The sequence below is a fragment of the Leptidea sinapis genome, chromosome 9 (assembly GCF_905404315.1).
Source record: "Leptidea sinapis chromosome 9, ilLepSina1.1, whole genome shotgun sequence".
In the NCBI taxonomy this organism is placed as follows: Eukaryota; Metazoa; Arthropoda; class Insecta; order Lepidoptera; family Pieridae; genus Leptidea; species Leptidea sinapis.
Genome location: NC_066273.1, coordinates 3,833,259 through 3,859,365, shown reverse-complemented (window position 1 = coordinate 3,859,365; position 26,107 = coordinate 3,833,259). Strand labels below are relative to the sequence as shown.

Below are 26,107 nucleotides of genomic sequence, written 5' to 3'. Positions count from 1 at the left end.
GAAATTTTAAGTAAATGAAAGTGAGTCAATAACCTACCGGGGTGGGACAGACGCCTTAAAGTGACGTTTTCTGAAGACTGTAGTGCCATCTGTTAGTTGGCCCGAAAATGAAAGCTTTGTCAGCTGTCACTCGCTTTGAAACCTTTCACCTTTTCTTTAATTGTGTCACTGGTCCCACTGGTCATAAAATGGCGGCTAGTTCTAGCGTTTGCGCATGCATGTAGCTCTCGTGTTCCATTTTGCATATTTGCACTACTAAATCTATCCTTTATGTTCTTAGAGTATATTCTTTAAAATACATTAATCTACAGCGCTCCGATATCAATTAAAGTGTTCCCGAAATAACTCCAAAATATGGTTAGGTACTCTAATGATCAATCCAAGTAATACTCACTCCATTCATTCTATTTCACTCTAAATAATGAGAAAGGGCGAGTGTGCAAAAAAAAAATATTTTAAATTTCTTTTTTCTGATCGACTGAATTTGACATTTCTGATCGCATGATTCGCACCGTTAAAGGCAAGACCGTTACTGAAAATTTCGTGGAGAAAGACTTGAGAGGTAAGCATGATAAGACACATTAAAGTTCACGCAAATATTATTCAAGATATGGGAGACCACATTTATTCTATTCCTCGGATCGAGTCTCATTATTTAAGAGCACAGACAACACGAGAGTTTCGTGGTATCATCGACGGTTCAAGAACTATCACAGAAATTATACAAAGATTATGTAAATAATCAAAAACAAAATGATAAGACCTACGGAACGTTTAATTCAGTGCGAATTATATGAGTTAGTAATATGATATGTACTCTGTCACTGTTGGGGGGAGCGTGTACAACAATGTAATAAATCAGTCACAAAGAAATACTCTAGCGCTTCAGATATTAATAGTGTAGGCGCCCCACATGTTTCTGTTTACGGAAAAATATTAATCTGCTGGTTTGCATGGTGGCGGCAATACGAAGGGGTAGAAAATAGGAAGAAAATCTTACACAGCGCTTCTTTGAGACGAGTTAAGTTTAAATTAAGTATAAATAGGAGCTATAATAGGGTTATTATAGCTCCTATTCAAAAGACTGACGATTTAGACGTGACCAAAAGGTATGAACGATTTAAAAAATGTAAAACAAAAGGTGACGATTAAATACTAAGCGTTCGGTTCATCTTAACGTGCTTGTCGTCCTGACCCATAATCTGACAATTCTGTGGCGGAATTCCCTGACGGTTTGAAATTTGCAATTTATATGAAGTCGATTTTTCTTTGTAAAATATATTTAATTAATCAAACTATATACCAGTGTTATGTCGATACGTTTGCCATCGCATGAGTAGTTCATTAATCTCATTACTAAAAGAATTGTGGAGGGTGATAATCAATAAACTGTCTAAAGGCGGTTTTGCTTGCCACAGCACATTATAGTTTATCATGACAGCAACACCTCATCAGACCAAACAAAAAACAGCAAAGTGACGCAGGCCCTTTAAACATGTGGTGCTTAAGTCAGAGTAGCCATGAAAATTCAAATTACCACAGTATGAAATGTGATCCCATCCTGCTTTCTTTCGATGATTATTTCTTATACCCTATTCACAACACAATTCGGCATTTTTACTTTCAATGTATGAAGCTTGAATTTTTGATTTGTACATATATCGATAGTAAGTATAGTAAAAAGTTCTAATAATTGAATAATAAAATTATATACGTCAAGCGTTTGTTGGTTCTGGAGCGATTTTGACGATCTCCACTGATTTCATATAGAGATAAATTTAAATAAGTGACCCGTGCCATTAACAAAATATTTTAATACAAACATACATTTCAAATGTCTCATTATATTGTTAATAAGAAATATCGATAATTATTCTTAGCAATACCGTAACATTTAACATTTTGTACCTTTGTACATAAATTTGAATGACTCCCTTGAGTCATAGAAGCTATATATGGCAACAAAGCGCTTAGTTTAGCTAACCTAACAGCTAGACATATGAACTTTCTGCGAACGGACTCTGCCTCTTTAGCAATCAGCATAGATGATAAACTTGTTTTTTTAGCTATCTAAATGTTGCATTCATGGTCACACACCACACAGTAAATTAAAAAAGTAAATTGATGACATGCGTGTCTATATTCAATTTCTATTATGACTTGCTTGACGTTGACAATGTACAAATTTATAATTTTGACATAATTTCTAAACTAGTCTGCTCACTCTGCTGTCTGTGTTTATATAACTTAACCCAGACGCCAGAACCAGAAGTCGAATTTGAAAGTAAATTATATTACTTCGATTTAAATTTTTAATTAATATATTTACTGTGAAAAAGATTATTAATAATGTCAAAAACCATAGCACTAGTGAGTTTAATCAGCAAGCGAACCATTTCATTATCTGCTCCTAGAGAGGGGAAAAGAAACTTCCGAAAATTCGTAATGCCAAATAAAAGAGGGTCCCGGTTACACAAACAACAACAAGCTAGTAAAAATCCTTTACTACCGATCGATACAAGAGGAGTACGTGACACAGGATATATGCTTAATGGAAAATTTGTACCAGTACCAGAAATGATCCCAGAATTGATTGTTCCTGATCTAACTGGTTGCACCTTGAAACCATATGTGTCTTATAAAACTGAGGATGTAATACAAAGTGAATTTACTGCACAACAATTATTTGATGCAGTATATAGCAAAAAAATAGTATTAGATTTTAAACAAGGAAAGTTAGATGAACACGGTCAGCCAATTGAACCCTCAGAAGAGGAAAAACTGCAACCCGAGGAAGCCATAGGTCATGCTAAAAGAACTGGTTCTGATATATTTTAATACTGGTATTGATTTATTGGATAAGTTTACTCTAATTATAAATAAGATAGAATTATATTGTAATATCACTTAGTTGAATAAAATGATTAGTGTTGTTATGTTTTTACTTTATTTATTCCATAATTTGGCTTATTGTAGTGGTGAAATTAAAAATTATAGTAAGTAGTTAGTACATCTTAACATAAAAAATATTAATATTAATGGCAGTTTTATATTGACACACACTTTTTACACAAATTATCTTGCCCCAAGTTAAGCATATATAGCCTGTGTTATGGGTTACAAGACAATGATATATTTAATACAATATACTTACTTAAACATACATAAATTCATATAAACATACATAAATACTTTTAAACATCCATGACTCGGAAACAAACATCCATATTCATCATATAAATGCTTGCACCTACCGGGATTCGAACCTGGGACCTCTAGCTTTGTAGGTAGGATTGCTAACCACTCGGCTATACAGGTCGTCAAAAAAATAATAAATAAAAATGTAAAATAGCATACAAATATGTTAAGTTGTGTGTAAGACATGATTATGTGATTAATTTGTTAACAGATCATACATAAATTATTAATTCTTGAAAGTTATAATTAACAAATCATAATTAATTTAAAGGAGGACATAAGAGATTATTGGTCACTCTAAGTGATCACTTGTGCTCACCTGGAGCACTAAAATGAATTTGAAGAACTATGCGGGTGTTGAGAAAGTCTCACACACAAACTCAAAGTACACACAACACTCCAAAAATTAATTTTTTGTACTTTGTCAAGCGCAATACTATATTACAGTAGAAAAAGACAATTATTTTTCTTTCCATAAACATGTGTTATTAAGTAGTAAAATTATGTCATGCATTTTCTGGTAAGTAATAATTTAAAATACAAAGAGTAAATTTTCAACAGAGAAAATATAATGTGAATTATATTTTCAGTTATTTTAGTTTTAGTTTATTTTAGTTATTCATATTATGTTAAATGTAGTGTTAAAGTTAATTTAGTTTAATTAGGTTCTGTTATTTTATAACCAAACTTCTAAACTCATAAATTTTCCTAAATACCTATGTTAAACAATCCCGAGGCTCAACTACAACTAGTTAGACCTACAGTTCCTATGTTGCTAGAATACCAATGCACATCCCTGTAAATAATATAAGGTTGATTATGATAGGGCCACTAGTACTATATGTATTTAATAGTTTACACCAAAACAAATTCATGCTTTTACTTAGCATAAAATTGACATATCAACTTAGTAAGTAGCTTATGTTAAACAATCCCGAGGCTCAACTACAACTAGTTAGACCTACAGTTCCTATGTTGCTAGAATACCAATGCACATCCCTGTAAATAATATAAGGTTGATTATGATAGGGCCACTAGTACTATATGTATTTAATAGTTTACACCAAAACAAATTCATGCTTTTACTTAGCATAAAATTGACATATCAACTTAGTAAGTAGCTTATGTTTCTGATTGACTGATTTCTATACGAATCGCAATGCATTTGAAAGAAGTCTCATGATCTTAATTAGCCAACTTTATGCCAATATTCGAAAAAAAAATGTAAACCTAGAAATGGAACTTTAGAAGGTGGTACATAAAAATATTATATGCATGTAGGTAGTCGTTTTCATTCATAAATTTAATTCTTCCCATTTATCTTCTTATCTTATATTATTATTTGTCAGAACATTTATATTTCACTCATGAAAGGTGAACAGTTTATACCTAAATAAATCTGATTTAACCTTTTGTCACCAGTTATCAGTAAAATAAAGTTTCGTCTATCATTACTTAACTGACACACATGCTGGAAAACAGTGTTAAAGCATAGACACGCCGGTAAACAACAATAATTGCATAGACTATTCACCGCACATAAATATAATAATAAAATCTATACCTATAGAATGGGAGGTAATTATTCAGCAATGGACCCGATGGACGTTCCTGTGCCTAACATCGATAAATTAATTGAACGAGATGGTTACCTGAAGCCATACGAGAGAGAAATACGTCGCCGGTAAGTTGATCTACTTTCGAATGTGTTTTTAAATTAAAAATGTAATATTATAACGTAAAATCAGCTACGAATGTGTTATAAAATATGATTGTAGATTTTAGGTTATGTTGATACTTTTATGAATATACAAGCGTTACAGCGCTTTATTCTAGTTTTCAAAGAGATAAGAGTTTGTTCTACAATTTTTTTTATTATATAAAGCTATTATTTTGTATATATTATTTGCATTAGGTTTCCAAAAATATTTGATTTATACTCGTGCCAATACTAATACTTTTGTTAAAATTTATAAAGGAAAGCGGTGTCGAAGTTTTTGAAGCGGCTTTAATGCTAAATTGTACAATATTTGTACTACTTCTTATCTAAAGCTGACATTTCAATGTCAAAGGGTCAATTTCAAGTGCAAAGATTTGTAAATAATATTTTTCGCTTTTAACTTTCAGATTTAAAAGTCATAAATCTATACTTTGTAATTATGGCGACTAATATAACAACTACAAAAAGTGTAGACTGCATTTCTCAAAGCTGATTTTTTCGAATTAGAGTAGGTAGATAAAAATATAATTTTGTGGCACATAATTAGTTAGGTACTTTAACAATTATAACTTACCTATATTACAAGAGAATTAGGTATTTTAGAATCGGAAGACCTAAAATCATAAAAATTTAGCCATCATCTATAGGTAGATAGATCACATTATTTTTTTGCACAAGTTTCCTTAGATCAAATTGTAGGTACCTATAAATAAATAAAGAACCTACCCATCTAGATGTGTCCGTAGGTACTTAGGTAAGCACTTTACTACATTTTGCAATCGCCTATAACCTAAGCTATGTAAAGATCTTTAGCCTACCTAGATATTGTCCTATACCATGGAATAGAAAGGTGTGACACATTGATGAAATTTATGACATACCTACTTATTTATATCATAAAGTGAAAGTAAGTATGCAACCAATTTTAAATCAATTAAGTATAGGCATAGTTAAAGTAATTAATATTAGGACTAAATTTATTGTAGGACCTATCCCGAATTGTTGAAGGGTTCGCTGTCACTTATTATTTTAATAAGTAGGTAGGTATGTACTATGTAGGTAGGTACAGTAGTTGTCGAATGACATAATGAAAGCCTACCGAATTACTTATTTGCAGCGTACCTAATTATTAATAAATTAGTGCATGAGTTCATAAGCGGTGGGGCCAGTGCGATTATTAATAATTAAGTATATATAAATAGGTCGAGTAGAATGCAATAACTATGACCTATGTCAACAAAGATAGTATTATCACGTGTTTCAAGTATAGTAAATTATTCTGCACTATTGGCCGCGTGTTCGACGACGAGTAGGTACAGTCAACAAAAGATGGTTTGTATAACATAACATGAGTTAAGCGTACTTTAGCCCCACTGGAAAAACCGCAAAATTTTATTTCATATATCGACATATTATTTTGTTTAATTTAGAAATTAGTTCAAATGTTTTGAAGACTCCAGTATTGGAATTAATTTTGAAACTTCGTTTCTAGATATGCCTGCTTCAAAGACATATGGGATAAAATGGAGAAGTGGGAAGGTGGAATCAGTGGTTTCACTTCCGCTTACAATTACTACGGTCCTCAATTTGGTGCTGACGGCTCCGTGATTTGGCGAGAATGGGCACCTGGGGCACATTCCTTGCATCTACAGGGCGACTTTAGTAAGCGTTCCCTATCATTAATTCAATGTCCTACATATCTCTATTAAAGGTCCCAATACAAGTGTCTTAAGACAACTTACTGGGAAGTCTCAACCACTAAAAAATGTATGTGTAATCTTTGAAATAAACGAAATTTAAAGGTGTTACTAAACAAAGCAAAGTATATATTTTGAATACTGCTAACTCTAACATGAGTGTGTGGATCCAGTTCTTAAAAAAGGTTGTGGTTTCAGTAGCCCTAAACTTCGCCATGTACAAATTCAAAGGTGTGAACGTAGGTATTGTTACCTGAGTGCAAAAGACGACCGTACTGAAGTAGATGACAGTTTTGTAGCTTAAATGAAGTGTTTCATATAATAATAGTATCAAAAACATCCGTGTTTTTTATTTTCATCCAAATGGTAACAGCTCTTTTCGAGATAAATTAAAGCAATTTTTACAAGTTGCTAGATTCAAAAAGGCTGGAAGGCTACATTTCTGGATGTTCTTTTGGAATAATAATAATTGACCAGAAATATATTATGTTTAATTAACTGTTAAATTCTTTTCTTTTTCATTGGTTTTGGAAGAATTTATCTGTACGTGTTTTGGCTGTCGAAAAGGAAGTTTTGACGAATTGCGCTTTCAGTGTTAGTCTAATCTAAAGAATATCTTTCCATCGAAGCTAAAATCCCACATTTAATTGATATTATCATTTGTACCTAGAAACTATGAGTTTCTGAAAAAAATTTGGACAGGTTTTCCGCTGATGCTTTTCACTTACAGTGCCATTTTAATGAAAGTCTGTACATTTTAGTAAGAATAATGGTTCATTGGTTACAACGATTTTGTCAGCGACCTTGTCTGTATGGAATTTTGTTACTATACTTTGAGCTTGAGTTTTTAGAGCGCTTTTGTTTTGATCCTACGATCAAGGAGCCATACCGTGTCTTGAATTGTTTTGCCTAGAGCCGCAGCCCTTAGTCTACCCTAAGCCGGCATCTATTCTTCTTCTTAATTTGGACATTTCATCTTCACCCCAAACTGTGTCCATACTAAATTTAATCCAAATAGAATCTGTAGTTTAGACATGAAATGCCGATCCACATTACAAACTACGGCGACATAGATGCGTAAAATGAACCAATTATCGGGACCGTGTATAGTTCATCGATAATTTTGTTTTGCAATCCTTTGCTGCTAAATAAAGAATTTTTTACTTATATATACTATCAAAATTAAGCTGAACGATGTCACTAATATATGTATTACTTATACATATATAGTATATAACGTTTTATCTAAATGCTTAATTATATTTACTTCAGCGCTTCCCTTTCCCTTCCTTTGTAGATAGCATGCCTCTTCAGCAATTCGCTTTCATATCGTTCCCTCATTGAACTCCCTACCTCCCTCTTCAGTCTTCGTAGACACAGTCTACTTTCGTAGTTGCATTTCAATGTTTTCTTTTTGTATGTTTTTTGCCTCATATCTCCACGTTTATAGATCAAGTTAAAAAATAGTTTTATTCGTTTGGTACGACAATATTATATTTATAATCTTTTTTCAGATGGATGGAATTCTAAGAGTCATCCGTTCAAAAAGCTGGAGTACGGCAAATGGGAGTTATACATTCCAGCAAATGCTGATGGCTCTTGCCCAATGAAGCATCAAACTCGCGTGCAAATTATTGTCAACGACCATTTGTATAGAGTGTCGCCATGGGCCAGTTATGTCAAGCCTTTTGAAGGGTTCACATACCAACAATTCATTTATAAGCCGGATAATGTAAGTAAAAAATTATTAACTTATTTATTTTTAAGAAAGTAGTCAAATCAAACACTAAAAATTCACTAAAAAGAGCGTTTAACTATCTATCTACATTACAAAACTCATCAAAGTCTGCCACTGCTCGTGGTGAATAAAACAAGAAATCATTCAGCGATGGAGGTATTCGGAATATTGCGTTCTCCGCTCAGACCTGCACCTACTTAATCTCGAAAGCATGATCTTCCAAATCAATAACAACTTACGAAACCACCAAGTGTGTCTCAGCGGAAAGTTTACGTTCAAAACCCCACAACCTTTAATGTTTTTTTTTGGATTATAATGCATGTAGGGTGCCAATAGTTTACAATATTTGAGGACATTCATTATAACGTTGCAGAAATATGTTTTTAAAAACAAGAAAGTTGAAAAGCCAGCTTCTCCCCGCATTTATGAATGCCACGTTGGGATTGCAACTTCAGAAGGGCGCGTCGGGACATACACAGAATTTAAAGATAATGTATTACCGAGAATAAAAGATTTAGGTAACTTATATGACTTTATTACGGCATTAACTGTGGAGGCACTTAACGATTGTATTACTAAAGCGCATTGTTTTTTTTTAGGATACAATACAATTCAACTCATGGCTATTATGGAACACGCGTATTATGCATCTTTTGGTTATCAAGTGACCAGTTTCTTTGCTGCGAGCAGGTTGGTATATTTTTACATTATTCTTAGAGAGACAAAGAACATTTCATTGACTGTTCTCAGAGTAGGTCAATATGATATCGTATTATTTTGCTTAAGCTGCTTGATTGTTTTATTTACTATAACAGAATTCATTGCATCTCCGGGTAACTAGTGTTGTTCTCAAATGAAAGTACTTCCCATGTTAATGAACAAAGAAAATGCAACATTAACGGTCTAGTTTCCTGCTTCAGTTTTATTTTTTATTGCTTGCCTTTTTCTATTAATTTATAAGAAATCTGTTTTTATTTGACGTATAATAAAATTAAAATTTAAACTTGCTTCGCCAACAAGCCTAGTAAACCATGAGCATATGAAAATCTTCGAAAAAGATTTACAGACAGGTGCACTGCAATGCTACGTTTTGGTAGCTATAGTTAGGTATTGATGTTTTGCAGTAGCAAATACGTATTATGTTGAAGAAATATTACAAAATAATTTTCTTGTCTTTTTAGTCGTTACGGTACCCCTTGTGAGTTAAAAGCGCTGGTTGACAAAGCTCATGAAATGGGTATATACGTACTCCTAGATATTGTACACTCCCACGCATCTAAGAACACTTTGGATGGTCTCAACGAATTCGATGGCACAACGTCATGCTTCTTCCACGATGGACCGCGAGGAACACATTCTCTGTGGGACAGTAGACTATTCAACTACTCGGAGTAAGTAATTTTACCAAGCTTAATGACTGTCTTATTTTTTTGGATTCAGATTGTTTTTCAAGCCTACAAACAGAGTTGCGATAACTTAATATTAAAAACGGCCCTAACTGGGCATGGTCTTTTTAATAAACATATATTTAATATAGGCATAACTGACACCATCCTGTGCAGGGCTTGTATGGTGGTGAAGGAAGCTGCGCATGTACTCATTGCATTGTTCAGGTGTAGCAACTTACCGGGCTCAACATCTTGGCACCCCAAACACACTCCCGGAAGGTCTTAGGAAGGAGAGGAGGTTGCTAAGGTTTCTGGAGGAATTGGAGTGGCAGGAATAATAAATATATTCCCACACCATAACCTAATAATAACTGTAGTAAATTTATGAAACAGCGGTTATAATATTTTCAGAACGGAGGTGTTAAGATTTTTACTGTCAAATTTACGATGGTATCAAGAGGAGTATCAGTTCGACGGTTTCAGGTACAGACAGTTTTAATATTATAATTCATTTAAGTGTTAAATGAAGACATTTTGATTTAATGAAAAAAAGTATTAAAATATATCAGATTATTAAATAATAATAGAAGCGTCAGTAAACTTTCTTATATATTCTTTTCTATAAATATTTGTATGATAAATGTACCAGAACTTTCTTACCCTTAAAAATTAAATCTCTTCTGGTCGAAAATTTATGATTGCTATTGATTTTATTGTTTTTTCTCAACCTCAAGTGAAACTCTCAACCATAGTTTTTGCTGGATTAGGAAAATTTATTGCATTAGGCGTTACTTTGCGGAAATCCATAATTATACAAATGATTCAAGTTTTCTTTAGTGTTAATTCCGCCAATATTTGTTTTTAAAAACAATTCCACACGTGTTTCCCCTCTACACGAGGCATCCTCAGGACGTGTTGTCTTGCCAAAATCTCTTGTCTGTCAACTCAAGTTGAGTCTCGTGCCCATCTCGTGATTTTGGCACTAAAGAAAACTTGAATCATTTGTATATTTGCTGGATTAATTATACAAATTTAATTTGTACCAAAAGATTTTATCACTCTTTACCTATTATTTAGTGTTGTTTATTCTTAATTTATTAAGTAAATATTGCAATTTATTTAAAATAATTACTTTACATTAAAGTGATTATCATTTCTTAATTAGATTCGACGGTGTGACATCTATGTTGTACCACAGCCGTGGCATCGGTGAAGGGTTCTCGGGACATTACGATGAATACTATGGTCTCAACGTGGACACAGAAGCGCTCGTTTATCTCATGTTAGCTAACGAAATAGTGCACAATAACGATCAACGCGCCATTACTATAGCTGAGGTAAGATGTAAATGTTATTTCATCATCATACAATCGTCTCCTAGAGGTTTGGAAGAGATGATGGACCACGTTTTCCATACAATCTTCCTGGTACCTCTTCCTTCCTTCTTGATTGCGATAAATACTTTTTTTTTATAAATAAGCAGTTAAGAGATGCGTTGGTGCCTTTAAGTTGGGAGTGTGATCCATGCCATCCAATGAAGGTCCCTAAGTCGTATTGGTTTGGAAAAACCCAAAGTATCTGTGCAAATAAAGTTTATGATGCAATAACTGGATGTACGCTTTTTCTAACATATGTGGACGGAACCAAATTTGTGTTATAATTATTTTATAACATGATACCTAATCATGTATTTTACAATCACCTTTGTATCTCAACTAACCTCGGATTATGTTAATTTTGGTGTTAGGTAAGTATTTCGCTTTTGTTAATAAACGAGGGCGTAAAATTATGGTTACTGTTAATATACTGTTGTACTTTAATTAGATATATTTAGCATGAGTTTATACTCATACAGTTATCTGTATATAAATAAGAACGCAAATTATAGTTTTCTGCTGATACCATCAGGATACCGATATGGGGTTGCGCAGCTCATACTCTCTCGTAAAATCAGAAAAATCACTAGAGCCAATGCTTATAAATCGTCGAATATGCGCATATATGAACTTGAAAACCGAAAACACATTAGTACATGGCGGGCGAGGATCGAACTGGGGCGTAGTGGTGAGAGTCAACAGTTCAACATTTTGCACCATCGACGCTTCAATATAAATAACTAAAATCCCAAACAATAAGCCCTTTTTTTTAATTTAAGTAGGTGTTACTTATGTTATTTAACCAAAGTTTCCATACCATTTGGCGCTTCTTCATAATCGAAAATTGTTCAAGGATGTATCTGGTATGCCTGCTTCATGCCGGCCCGTCAACGAAGGTGGGACTGGGTTCGACTACCGCCTGGGCATGGCGATACCTGATATGTGGATAAAACTGCTGAAAGAGGAGCGAGACGAAGACTGGAAGATGGGACACATCGTCCACACACTCACCAACAGACGGTGGATGGAGGGAACTGTTGCCTACGCTGAAAGCCATGATCAGGTAGATATAGTTTTATATATACTTGTAGGATTCATCATCATCAGTCGGAAGACGTCCACTGCTGGACAAATGCTTTCCCTAAAGATCTCCACGACGATCCTGCGCTGCCCTTATCATACAGGAGTTTTCAAAAGTGTAATTACTTCAAGAACTCGATCTCAACAGAACGCAGACCAGCCCATCAAGTATCTCATTTGGCAGGATCACCTAAAGAGGGGACATGTTTTGAGTAATCTATATATAAAAAAAATTAATTGCTGTTCGTTACTCTCAATAAAACTCGAGAAAGGCTGGACCGGTTTGGCTTATTTTGGTCTTGAATTATTTGTGGAAGTCCAGAGAAGGTTTAAAAGGTTGAATAAATATGAAAATACTCGGAATTAAATAAAAACAACAGTTTTGATTTTCCTTTGATGTGTCGTTCAGAAATCAAATAAAAATAATAGTATAATATTCATTTAATCAAATTAGAATTTTTATATCTTTATAACTTTCTCAGGAGGTATAAAATAAACTTCCTTAAAACACGGGTAAATAACACTTAAAAAAGGATTCCTTTTGTTTGTTTTAAGTTTATTTTATACAAAAGTTTAGTTCTTTTATTTATCGATTGAGGAATTACGAATGCTGCCAGGTCAGCTAGTCATATATATTATTCTACGGACTTCACATGTCCCAATACTTCTACAACTCTGCATGAACATCAGTTATGTGCTCAATAGAGTATGGACACTGTAACTGAGTAGATTCCAATTTTGGAAGACCAGTGCCACACAGATCATTTTGTATTGTTTTTTTTTTCTTTTTGCTTTTGTATTTAAGATAAAGCTAATTTTTGTTTTTATTAACTTATTTAATGTGTGGTAGAGTTTTCTTCCGAAATAAATTCATTTCAATTTGTATGAATACAATGAAATCTATTAAGATGTTGTCTACATAACATATATGTAATTATACACTGCCTACATTACTAACAATCTAAATGAATAAGCCTAGCCCTATTAAATTAAATTTATTACCATTATTCTATGATCAAACATTTAAAGATGACCCACTCAGTAAGATTTCCTTGCGCTAAAAACCAACGGTAGTGTCGTAGATAGTATTATTAAAAAGTAAAATTTTGTTTTCTTTTTATTTGTGTATTAATCCTAGTCGTGAAGGGGTTGAGCAGGTTATCAACTGTAAGTTAGATCCTGTAGACGAAACCACAACCTGAGCGTTGAACAAAGCATACAAGATTTTATGAAGATACGTCACTCAAACGGTTATATCAGTTAGAACAGCACTCGCACGGAACGCGAGAGGTTGTGGGTTCGAGTCCCACATCGTTCATTACGTTTTAATTTGAAATTTGATGTGTGTATTAATCCTAGAAGTGAGGGTTATCACTTTAAAAGCATAACAAATTGTTTAGATCTACAAGAGCGACATCTCAAGTCAATTTCCTAATGTGCAAATACTGGGGTTGAGCAGGTTATCAACTGTAAAGTAATCCTGTAGATGAAGCCACAACCTGAGAGTTGAACAAAGCATACAAGATTTTATGACGATACGTCACTCGAACGGTTAGCTCAGTTGGCAGAGCACTCGCACGGAACGCGAGAGGTCGTGGGTTCGTTCTCGCATCATTCATAAAGTTTTGATTTCATATTTTATTTGTGTAGATAATATATTATTTAATGCAACTTGCGTTTCAAACAATTTTTTATAGAAAAAGCATGGGATTTATATCCTTATTAACTAATCAATTTTAAAATATATGCGTGACTAGTAAGATCTTCTTAGAAATAAGGGTTTGCTTGTAACTAATTCTAGTAGGCTTCATAATATACATAATAGCTTTAAGGGTAAATGTATACACTTCTATAATAAAGTCCCAGCCACTGTTCAGGCATTATCTATAAATAAATTTAAATGTTTTATAAAAAAAAATGGCTCTGTCGTAAATCCTATTAATCCACTGCTGAATATCTAAATGATCGGACAGCCTGGGACTAGATTGTGATTATTTTATAGCGATAGAAATGATTGTACAATATTGTATATTTTTATTGAAAAGAGCGCAAAAAAAGAATGCTGGGAGAGTTTCTTGCGCCGCTTCTTCTCTCTCAGAGCGCCATTTGTTTCCGAAGCGTTAGTAGTATCTAGTAGTTATTAGAAATGACATCAAAAAGAATTCTAAAGGACACCGAAGCACCGGAAAAACAATTCACGCCCCTGGTTACAGGCCCTGGTGGGAGATAAGACCATAGCGTTCTGGTTGATGGACAAAGAGATGTACACCCACATGAGCACGTTGAGTGACTCCAACCCTGTGATCGAGCGCGGCATGGCTCTGCACTGCATGATACGTCTCATCACTCACGCACTTGGCGGAGAAGCTTACCTGAACTTTATCGGTGAGTTAGATAAATTATACGTCTAGATAGAGCCTCTTGATGCTAGACGACCCATGAAAACAGGACAGGTTTATTACTTTAGTGTGCGTCTTACACTCGCGATTTGTATGACTCTATGTTTTTATTTTATTTTTTTATTTACATATATCTACTTACATTTAACTTATATTATTTACTGGCCAAACGTTACGTTTATCGGGGAGATGCGCTCATTAATTTCATACGTAACCTACTACTAGCCTAATGGTATACAAACATAGCATAAAATGGTTCTTTAATTAAAGTATTATAAATTAAACTGCGAATAACTATATTAATGATTGACGTCATGTAGTCCTTTCTTAGTTATTTATGCAACTGTTGTGTAATAAGGGATATTAAAACTCGAATGTGGGTTTATCACACGAGGCGAAGCCGAGTGTGATAATAGTATCACATGAGTGTTTTAATACCTAATTATCAACAGTTGCATACAAGACTTTATCTACACCCAGAATATGAATCCTCTAAAAGATTCTGAAACAGTTAGCTTACTGCTAACATTAAAACAGTCAGTCCTAGTAGTAACCTAATATCATCCATTACTGATTATATACAAATAAACTAATGAATTATTTATTTTAGTAGTATTTATAAAATTCACTTGAATATTATGTTCTTTTACAGCGTTTAAAATATCGGGCAGTGTGCTGTCAAAACTTGAATCGCTCATTTTTTCAAGAAAAATGGCGGAGTTTCTAATAACCTACTTTTTTTTGACGGCGCGCCACGTTCTGGTAGTGTGGAACGCGCGTAAACGAAAATGTTCTTATTTTGAAATTCATACAGATACCACTCATCGAGCAATAAGAATGTGGCTGTTTGTTGAAACTCTTTGCGCATGCAGGGATCGAAAACAAAACCAAGGAGTGTTGTTATGAAATTCAGTACAACATTACAACACTCGTTTGGATGATGTAATGGTTCTTACGACATTGGGTGTTTTAATGTTGGTAATTAGCTAACTGTTTCAGAATCTTTAATAGAGGATTTAAAGCCTGGTTGTAGATAAATACTTTTTACCTAATATTATCTAATAATACATTTTTAAACTTTTTCTTAAGTAATCCTATCTTTATCTTAGGGGTCTGCCTTAATATGTCTATCTTATTAAATACGTAGGGTACCGTATATCTATCTATACGTTTACTGTAATAATTTGATATTTTATTATTAATTAGCTTTTGTTCCCAAACCCTTCTAGTATTGTATTTATTAAGCAGAGTCTCTTTATACTATTGTAGTATTCTATGCCTATTAAATATTCGACATTCTTTTCTATCGGTAGTATGTCACATATAGGAAATAACCTATGATATTCTTTTTGAATGCTATTTTTACTTTATTAGTTAGTTGTGTGTGCATTGCTCAAAATAGAGGTTAGCTCTAAACTTAAATTTTTCGACGTTTTCACAGCTGTCATAGTCTATTTAGACGTATAAATGATCTAAGATTAATACCTTTTTAACATTCAGGTAATGAATTCGGTCACCCCGAGTGGCTTGACTTCCCTCGTGCCGGCAACAACTCGTCGTACCACTACGCGAGACGACAATGGAACTTGGTCGACGACGCGCTGCTCAAATATAGATTCCTCAACGATTTTGATAGAGATATGCAAACCCTTGAGAATAAATATGGCTGGCTTCGATCAAACCCAGTAAGTGAATATTTTACTGGAATAGATTCAACTTGCAAAAGAATACACTCATGACTCTCTTAGGCTGGGAGCCGCCGAATTTCACCTTCGTACGACACGCCACAAGTTAGGATATCATCCCCACCACCTGGATGTGTGGAGGTCCTCCACAGTGCGGTTTTCAAGGAGCTTTCTTCCACGTATTACAAAGCTGTGGAATGAACTTCCTTATGCGGTGTTTCCGGGACGATACGACATACCTTCAAAAAAAGCGCGTACACCTTCCTTAAAGGCTGGCAACGCTCTTGTGATTCCCCTGGTGTTGCAGAGAGAATGTAGGCGGTGGTGATCACTTAACACCAGGTGACCCATACTCTGGTTTGTCCTCCTTTTCCATAAAAAAAATCTATACAGCGTACTTAGACTTTTCTCAGACTTTACTTACGATAAACTTAGCTGAGTATAAGCTAGCATAATATTTGATTTGGTTTCTATAGTCATTTGACATCTGAAATTATGCTGAACTTAAGCTAATACAGCCCAATGCAATCGTTACGTATGCATTTTATCGCCCTCAGGCTATTAAATAATAAGTTTAATTGTACAATATTACCTACTTTATAAACATATTTTTTGGTGTAAAAAAAAGCCCGCTGTGTTTGTTGCCCTATTCTTCACAGATCTGAGGCATTCTCTTTGGAAATCTTTCTTTTCTCGACTATTAATAAGTGAGTAACATCCTATTCTGAATAAAAATATTTGAATTTGACTATCACACTTAGCTAAGTTTTATGGAAGTAGAGTCTAAGTACAGATTTCAGTCTTAGAGTGGACTAAGTTTAATCATTACAAGGTACAATTTTAAAGTCCATGTGATAATAATGTTTATTTAGATAGACCAACAACGGCGAAAGTAAGAGAGCAATAGATACCCTTCTCACCTCGACATACACACTCGTTAATAGTTATTTATGCAACTGTTGTCTAATAAAAACAATATTGGGGTATAAAAACACAAATGTGGATTTATACGAACGCGTCTTCGCCTCGTGTGATATAATAGTATCACATGCGTATTTTAATACCAAATTAATTATCAACAGTTGCATACAAGACTTTATCTACACCCATAATATGAATCACCCAATGTCCTAATAACCATTACATCAACGAGTGTTGTAATGAAATTCAGTACAACCTTACAACACTCGTTTGGATGATGTAATGGTTACTAGGACTGCCTTTTTTAATGTTAGCAGTAAGCTAACTGTTTCAGAATCTTTTATAGAGGATTTAAAGCATGGGTGTAGATAAAATTAAATACATTGCGTCGTTTCAGCATGTGTCATTCCTTTGCTTGCTTTAAGGGCTTCGTGTCGTGCAAACACGACGGTGACAAGGTGATAGCTTTCGAGCGGGCAGGCCTTCTGTTTGTGTTCAACTTCCATCCGAACCAAAGCTTCACAGACTACAGAGTGGGTGTTGATGTGCCCGGCAAGTATCAGGTGAAATGAATGATGTTTATTAAGTACCTATTATCCGTTCCCGCCCGCTTCGCTGGGTGAATTTCAAAAGGAAATAAATTAAATTTTATTCATCTTATTACAAATACAATAAAAAAAATAAGAAGCCATAAACCATCTAGGATAAATTTACGGATACGATTAGTGGTTTAGGCATGATTGACCCTCAAACAAAGATCATTTTCATTATATATATATATACATAATACTTTTCTAGGATTATCTTATTAATTTTATAATCGATTTATCATCGATGTTCAAGCTTGGTCCGCTGTTAGCACTTGATCGCCCGGAATATTAATTTTATTTCTAGTAATTTTAAATATTCACAAGCTAAGGGTGATAATATGCTATCCGAGGTATTCGCAGGTCGTTATTATAAGAATTTACATTTTTTTATGAAAATAAGGAACGAGACGAGTAGGACGTTCAGCTGTTGGTAATTGACACGCCCTACCCATTACAATGTAGTGCCGCTCAGGATTCTCGAAAAACACAAAAATTCTGAGCCGCTCTACAATTGCGATCGTCTTCTTGAGACATAAGATGTTAAGTCTGATTTGCTCAGTAACTATTTAGTTCACTAGCTACGGCGCCCTTCAGACCGAAACACAATAATGTTTACACATTACTGCTTTACGGCAAATAGGCGCCGTTGTGGTACCCATAATCTAGCCGCCATCCTGTGCAAAGGAGCCACTGGTGTTTATTCTTTGTAGGTCTTTATTATAAGAATTCACATAATATATTTTTAATCCTAAACAATTATCTCTCAGTCGCTAGTGTTATCTGTAATCGTCGGGGTTAAAAAAAATTTACCCGTGTCGAGCTGCATTTGTATGTGTTATCTAATCATCATAAAACTTAAGTGTTACTGCATCGATAAAATATGTACGTACTAGCTAATTAATAAATGATAAAATAGTGGCCTAGTGGGCTTAGTATAGTCTGTGGTATGGTCATTGAACGAAACAGTCCACACAGCCTATTGGCTGTGGTAACTGTGGCTGTGGTAACTGTGGCTGCGGACGTGCCCTCTAGGTATAATTTACCTACTGGTTATTATACCTAAATGAACAAGAAATGTTTCTTATTTTGCGGGAAATAATAAGTATTTTTTTGATATCACTATTATGGTAGAAGAAATTATTGTACCTTTAATATTTTTTGTACTTATTTATAATGAAGAGCGCGAATTTAATAATATGAAGTATATAGTAGCACACGGACGAGTAAAAAAAGAAGGACTCCGCGCCGTGATATCAGCAAGTGAAGCACCGTTATGCTAGTGTGTGTGCGGTTACGGGGGATACTAGTAACACAATTTTTTCTCCCTTAAATAATCATATATGGCCACAAATACTTATATAGTAACGTTTTAACACTTTTTCACAACGCACGACGGCATTTTTAAAATATTTTATTGAGACGCAAACTGATCTGTCACAGACGATGACAATTCTCTTAATGGCCGCCTATCGGCCTGTAGTAGTGTAAGTGTGTGCGTGGGGCTATGTATTTATACATTAATCGGCTTGTTTGGGTGCTACACTGTTATGTAAGGTGACACGGAGTCCTCCTTTTTTTACTCGTCCGTGTACTACAATAGGTTTATGGAACTTGTCTCGTAAGAATTTACACGTTACTCATAAATGTTTTATTGTTTTTTTAGAAAGCTCTGTCGGTAGGTAAGGGTTATTCTATTGCATATTCTGTTCTTTCTTAACTAATATATGAAAATGTGTACTTATTTGTATACAATTTCTTATTTAGGTATTAGAATTTATCAAAATGTGTTAGAATTAGACTGATTTAGGACAAGTAGCTATAACCTAATCGCCAAACATGTTAGGCTTCTACAAAGTAGGTAGCACAACAAAAGTTATTCTTTCATCATTAAAAAAAAAACGTTAATTATATAAATTTTAACATCGTGAAATCGTCATGAATGAAGGAAAAGAATTCGTTATAGTCGTTATTTGTTAATCTGTGTAACATAGGTACTTTTCCAAGACTTTTATTCAAGAGCCTGAATCTTTTCTTATAAAACTTTAACCCACTTATTCATAATAGTCTGCTAACTTAAAGCATTGCTGATTCGCACTCTGTCTTCTTCTATTGACCTAAGTCAGAATGAGAAAAAACACTCCTTAGCGGCTGTTTAAAGTTAGCGGACCATTATGAATAAGGGGGTATATGTAGTACTAAATGAAAAACGACAATATTATATTAATAATTTTCCATATTACAAAAAGCTCCTTCATTTCAGGCAATATTATGCACGGACAGTAAGAAGTACTGTGGTTTTGGCCGTGTGGAGCCCAACAATGAATGTCATTTAACGCAGAACATGCCGTGGGGTAATAGAAGTGATTCTATCCAAGTAAGTAAACAGAAGTTTAGCAGAGCCTATTTTTGAAAGCGGTACGTAATTGAAGCGGTCATGCCACATGATGGCGTGAATATTCCATATCTAGTAATCTCCCAACTTTGAGAGTTTTCTGTTGCATCTATCACGAACACTTTCTTATGAAGTGTTCGTTCGTTGCGCCGTTTCTTCTCTCTAGAGTTATAATAATATTAATAAACTATATACAGATAGAGATAAATTACTACCTTCTACTGTCAGTAATTAGCTGTCAATAATCTGAAGCTGTCCCGTTATAACCGATAAGTCATTCTTATCGCCTTATATTGGGACGCGTGAATTGCAATTTCCATACAAACTTCTATCGCTGGTAAGCTATGCGTCCTCCCATTGACAGACAGCGAGTACGGATAAGGTGAGTTAACGTCGATAAGTTTATTGGGACAGAAAAGTCAACGATAATTACGATTTTTATCTCAATTAGGACACAGCCGGAGATCGACTGAAATTGGGAACGGCCGTAAGAGCGTACCTATTCAAACCTGTCATATTATATTATAAGTCCTGGAGTTGTAACGAAAGATTCTGTCCGACTTCTTCACTTATTGTTGGAAGGCATAGTAGATAATCTCAAAACTTATAGGTAAACCAACTCCAAATAGCGGGTAACCTATTGTTTGAGATTTCTATGTACCTACCTACTAATTCTGTTGGTATAGATTATGTTGAATAGGTCAGTTGAGGATAATGCTGGCAAAAAATATACTCAGTACCTAATACCCAGTGTCGGTAAGCAAGTGTGGAGCCCGTAGCATTTTCTGTTGAGGTCTTGGCCCTTGGTTTGTTATGAGATTAAAGTGATAAAATCTTAATACTAAGTACTTCATGGCTTTTCATTATAAATGTGTCATTTGCCTTTTTGGATTACTTTTTTAGTTATTTATAGACAAGTTTTAAGTAGGCAAGACAATTACTATAAGCCCTTTTTATACCTACACTGTGTATTATTATGCCTCAGATGGAAGTGATTGCGACATTGTTAATCCAGCACTGCTGATAAGTAAAAGTAATGAATCTTACAATATACTTATTACATTAATAAATATTATTGTTTTCAGATCTATATACCATGCCGCACTGCAATTGTGTACGCAAAATGTGATTGATTAGAAGGCTGTGTTTCTAAATGTAGCTACTCCTTTGTGTATTGGATTCTTACAACTTTAATATGTTATCATACCTGTACATACTAAGAGATTTCTCAAATTATTGTGCTCAATGCCTTAAACTTATTAAGCCTGGTCTTTGCATGTTGAACCTAAACCTATCAAAATGATTAAATAATTCTAAGAATATATATATAATATTGTCTTAGATATTTTTACATTATATATTGCATACATATATTAATATTGTATGCTTTTCCTTCTATACAGACTTTAAGAATGTAACTAGGGTGCCATATATCTTTAAGCAGTTTCTTAATAAAAAGACTAGACAAAACTATTCAGCTCTTAGTGAGAAGAAATTATTTAGTCCTTAGTAATATATATATTTTGGTATTTTTGAAACTGTTATAAATAGAGCATATAATATATATATCCATAAAAACTATTGTATTTGTTTTTAAAATAAAACAATGTTGATTTGTCATATTTTTATTAAATAAAAAACTATAAACACATGATTTCTTTCTTTTATGCTGGCACCCCAATCAGCAAATTGTTTTTGGGTGTGCAGGATAGTGGTTTTAGACGAGACAGAGTTACTTTATATCCATGCTCTTCTGCAAGTCTTCCACGATCAGAATCTATTATTGTCATACATCTTGCGCCTCTTATGCTCAAAGGGTGCTCTTTGTGTGTTTGATCAGCTGTATGGCCAATACACAAATATTGGTCAATATCAATATTACTGAATTTATAGCTTCGAGGATATGTCAAACGATCTGTTACATGTAGTGAACCGTAACAACATGGACAAAGCACAAACTTTGCATTAGCCCTCAAACATTTATCTAAAACCAAGTCAGTTGCAACACCACATGCATGTAAAGCAACACCTATATCAAATGTACCAATAAAGAAGTCTAAATTGCACTGAAAGAAATAAACATTCTTCAATCCCATCTCATGAACTCTGTTTCTAGCTCTCAGCAAAGACTGTTCTTTATTTTCTAATAATATAACTTTGCAATTAGGTAGCAAATATGCTATTAATATACCTAAATGACCACTTCCACTACAGAAATCAACAATGAGGTTTCTATCCTCGGCCATTGAAGTTACAGATAATGCTAAGTTTTCTAGTTGTTGAGATTTTCTTATTATTCTTTCATCAGGTAAATGCCCAGCTGCTGGGTTGGCACCATTAGGTATACCTGCCCAATCAATACTCTCGCTCGCCTCATTATCAAACATTTCTAGTTCTAAATCATCTGTCAATATCTGCAATGCTTTTTCAATGTCTCCTGGCTTTGTAAATAGTCTTTTTTTGGGGTTATGTCTCTTTGGATCACATTTGTACATACTAACATCATCAATTGAAGGTAAAGTTAAATCAATAAACAACAATGGTTCTATATTTAAAGAATTGAGTGTATTTTTTAAACAATCTTTATTTTCTTTTATATTTATAAAATTTACAAACCATTTATTAGTTAGTGGTAAGTATTTTTCAAAGATACAGTTTCCAAGTAATTTGAAGAGGATATAATATGATGGTATCAACAGTACATCAGCTAAGGTTAGAAAAGGGCCTTCAGCAAATTGATGTTGTATGGGTAGATCTTTGATCTTTGTAAATTTATTGTAGTCTGGAGCTCTATTGGCATTAGACTTCCACTTTCTTTGCTTAGGAATTCTATTTTCATTACCCTTAGAGTATTCTGAACTCTGTTTATCTAAATTTTCATTCTTATCTTGTACAGTTATTTTGTCCAGATCCCTTGCCAATTTATATACATTGTGAACACGTACAGGCTTATTTAAATGGTTTTCAAACCTAACAAGATTTAAAGGAATTTCTTTTAAGTTCTGTGCCGTTATTGTTTCTAACACAGTTTTAACAATGTCAACTTCACAGAATTTGGTCCATATCGATACTTCATTAGGTGCTTGAAGACAACTTTTTCTAAAGCCTAGCAATCCTTCCTCATGTTCATAACTTGTTTGTTTCGAATTTCTATGTTTACAAATATAACGAGCCACTGCACATAGTCCAGTAATAACTGTATCTCCTGAAAGAGCTGCTGGATATATACATGAAATTATTTGCCATGGTAGGTCTCTCTGGTTAAAAAACGTCGCATTTTGTAGCTTAACCTCAATGTTTACTTCATGGTCTTTATTAGTATTGTGAACAACGTATAACTTTATATCATCAGAACTGCAATATTTGTACACATAATAGGTTATAATAGATTCTAATGGAAAACTGAGGACTGAAGATTTTTGATATTCACTAATTGTACTATACGTGCCTATAAAAACACTAGTGGACATTTTAAACTTTACTTTTTAACACTAAGACTCAGTTTCATTCGGTTGCCATAAACCTACATAAATATGGTCACGACTCACGACATGCTAAAATGAAGTGAACAATATTAACTTATTAAACAACTCAAAGAGGATGTAATTACTACGTAGTTAATATTTAGTGGCTCCACAATAATATTATGTGTTATTGTTAATGTTCTTATCAAACAAAAAAAACAATTAATGTTCTTTAGCACGGGATGAATCAAATCTATTAGTATTTTAGACATTTATGGTTAAAGTTTTGAAAACTTGTCAATGACATAAAAGTTTTAATAAAAATGCTATGCACTTATGCAGTATACACTACTACGAAGTCATTTCGAAATTCGAGGAGGAAAATCTGTACACTTCTACTCCTGCACAGCACTAATCTGTGTCGTTGATACTTTTAAAGTGAAACTTTTATTACATCGTCTCAAACTTTTTCGTCTGTGGCGTTACATGTCGCGTGACGGTCGGGCAGCGCCTATATTTCGCAGCAGCTGACCATGTAGTATATAGACTATTACTCATTTGTGCCAGTGCTCCACCCTATTTTGTTTGTTTTCGTCAGTGTTTAATGTAAATGTTGTATGTCAGTGTTTATTTTTAGCGCAAAGTTTTAAAAGCGATTTTTGTACCCTTAATGGAATATTATTCGAAATTTTTTAGTTAAATGTCTATAATGTGAAAAAAAGTTTCACTTTTACCGTGGTTTCATAAAACCAACAATTCTTTTTAAGTGAAACTTTAATTACATCGTCTCAAACTTTTTCGTCTGTGTGTTGCATGTCGCGTGACGGTCGGGCGGCGCCTATAGTTCGCAGCAGCTGACCGTGTAGTATATAGACTATTACTCATTTCTGCCAGTGCTCCACGCTATTTTGTTTGTTTTTTTATGTTACTTACTATAATACTATATTAGACACGGCCGTGTGTTTTACGTGAATACGTACATAAATTTATATTTTCTTTGAGCGATTCGTGACATATTCATTTTGAACCGTCTAATTTTATAAACTAGGATGCCGCAATCGCTCGTCATACCGCTTCGCTGCGGCAAAAATATTTGAGCGAAGCGAGGTAAGCTAAGTCTGTATACAAAAACAAAATAAAATTAATCCAAATAAAAACATTAAAAAGAAACTTGGAATTTGGCGCCATATTTAAACATCAGGAATTAGTGCCTTATTTGGTCACATGAGAAACTTGTGCTGTTTTTCAAATTCAATAACTAAGAACCTGGCAGTTGAATCACCCTCGAAAGTATAAACAGCGTGTGTAAAAATTCTGTCTCGACAGTAACCTAGAAAATTTTGCAAGCTTTCTATGAGTTCAAAATTTTCTAAAATCCGTCCAGAAATGGCCGAGAAACAATTTAACACAGAAATCAATTGGGTATATTGCATGTAACTTATATTTAGTTGACAATTATTTATTATATCTTAAATAATTTTTTTTTTATTAAATTTGTGCTGAATAATAAATATTAAATATACAAAAGTGCAATAAATACGCGCGAAATATAAAACATCGAAACGCAATGCTATTGGTTGAAGCGCAATATCACGTCAAAATCTAGATAAACATAAGCAGTGGTATGGTTCCTAGATATTATTTTCGGTGGTAAGCGATATATTAATATATAAATGTAGAAAATACAATTCAATTGCAATTTCCATATCAATTGTTTTTTTTCTGTTATTGAAGATCATTAACATATGATTATCGTTGAGATCAACGTTAAGATTCTATTTTAAGTTTTTCCATTTTTAAAATAAAAAACAATCAAACTATAAACTAAATAAATAATTACATATTCATTAAACTCACTTCCTCAACTCCTTACCTTGAATATATACCACAGCAATATACGCAAGTTGTTGGAGTTACTTTCCTTTACCTTTTACCTCTTCTCATTGATTTTTTGTATGGAAGAGAGGACAAACGAGAGAACGGGTCATCTGATGTTAAATAATCACTACCACCCACATTCTCCTGTAATACCAGAAAAACCGCAAGAGTGCTGCCGGCCCTTTAAAAACGTGTACGCGCTTTTTTTTAAGGTACCCTTGTCGCATCGTCCTGGAAACACCGCTAAGGAATCGCTAAAAGGAAGCTAATTCCACAGCTTGGTTGTACGAAAGTCCCGTGAAGAAAGTTCCTTGAAAACCGCACTGTGGAGGAAGGCCACACTCAAACAGCTCTTCGGAATACTCCCGTGATTAATGGGGTCGAAAACTCACAATGAAGTGAGCGACGTCCCTACGCAAGTTACGAGCGGTTCACAGAGCAGTGCGACCCCCATTCTGTTTGTACCACTTTGCACGAATAGTTGAGTCTCTTGAAACTCTTATTATACCTAGTGCTCTTTTCTAAGTATCTTTGGCACCAGAAAATACTTTTAAGTAAGTCTTTGCCTTTGGTCATTTATT

The 26,107-nt window shown here is 34.0% G+C and overlaps 3 protein-coding genes across 3 annotated transcripts in view; 2 read left to right on the top strand and 1 right to left on the bottom strand.

The window, feature by feature from the left end:
* Positions 1-2,936, top strand: part of LOC126966024 (39S ribosomal protein L41, mitochondrial) — a 68,998-nt gene extending 66,062 nt beyond the window's left edge. Inside the window, exon 2 of the mRNA XM_050809900.1 lies at positions 2,259-2,936. Within this exon, the coding sequence (XP_050665857.1) occupies positions 2,350-2,838 (489 nt within the window). The 5' untranslated portion in view covers positions 2,259-2,349 and the 3' untranslated portion in view covers positions 2,839-2,936. The remainder of the gene's footprint in view (positions 1-2,258) is intronic.
* Positions 2,937-4,714: 1,778 nt separating this feature from the next.
* Positions 4,715-21,835, top strand: LOC126965953 (1,4-alpha-glucan-branching enzyme). Its single transcript, XM_050809776.1, has 14 exons — positions 4,715-4,882; positions 6,411-6,580; positions 8,130-8,347; positions 8,727-8,871; positions 8,953-9,043; positions 9,535-9,744; positions 10,153-10,224; positions 10,907-11,078; positions 11,971-12,180; positions 14,411-14,582; positions 16,097-16,281; positions 17,628-17,765; positions 20,053-20,166; positions 21,270-21,835. Exons 1-14 carry the CDS (start codon positions 4,770-4,772, stop codon positions 21,315-21,317), a joined length of 2,058 nt encoding a protein of 685 aa, XP_050665733.1. The 5' UTR covers positions 4,715-4,769; the 3' UTR covers positions 21,318-21,835.
* LOC126965961 (glutathione S-transferase C-terminal domain-containing protein homolog) lies at positions 21,794-24,052 on the bottom strand. Its single transcript, XM_050809796.1, has one exon. The coding sequence runs from the start codon at positions 23,652-23,654 to the stop codon at positions 21,849-21,851; it is 1,806 nt and encodes a 601-aa protein (XP_050665753.1). The 5' UTR covers positions 23,655-24,052; the 3' UTR covers positions 21,794-21,848.
* Positions 24,053-26,107: the final 2,055 nt, after the last annotated feature.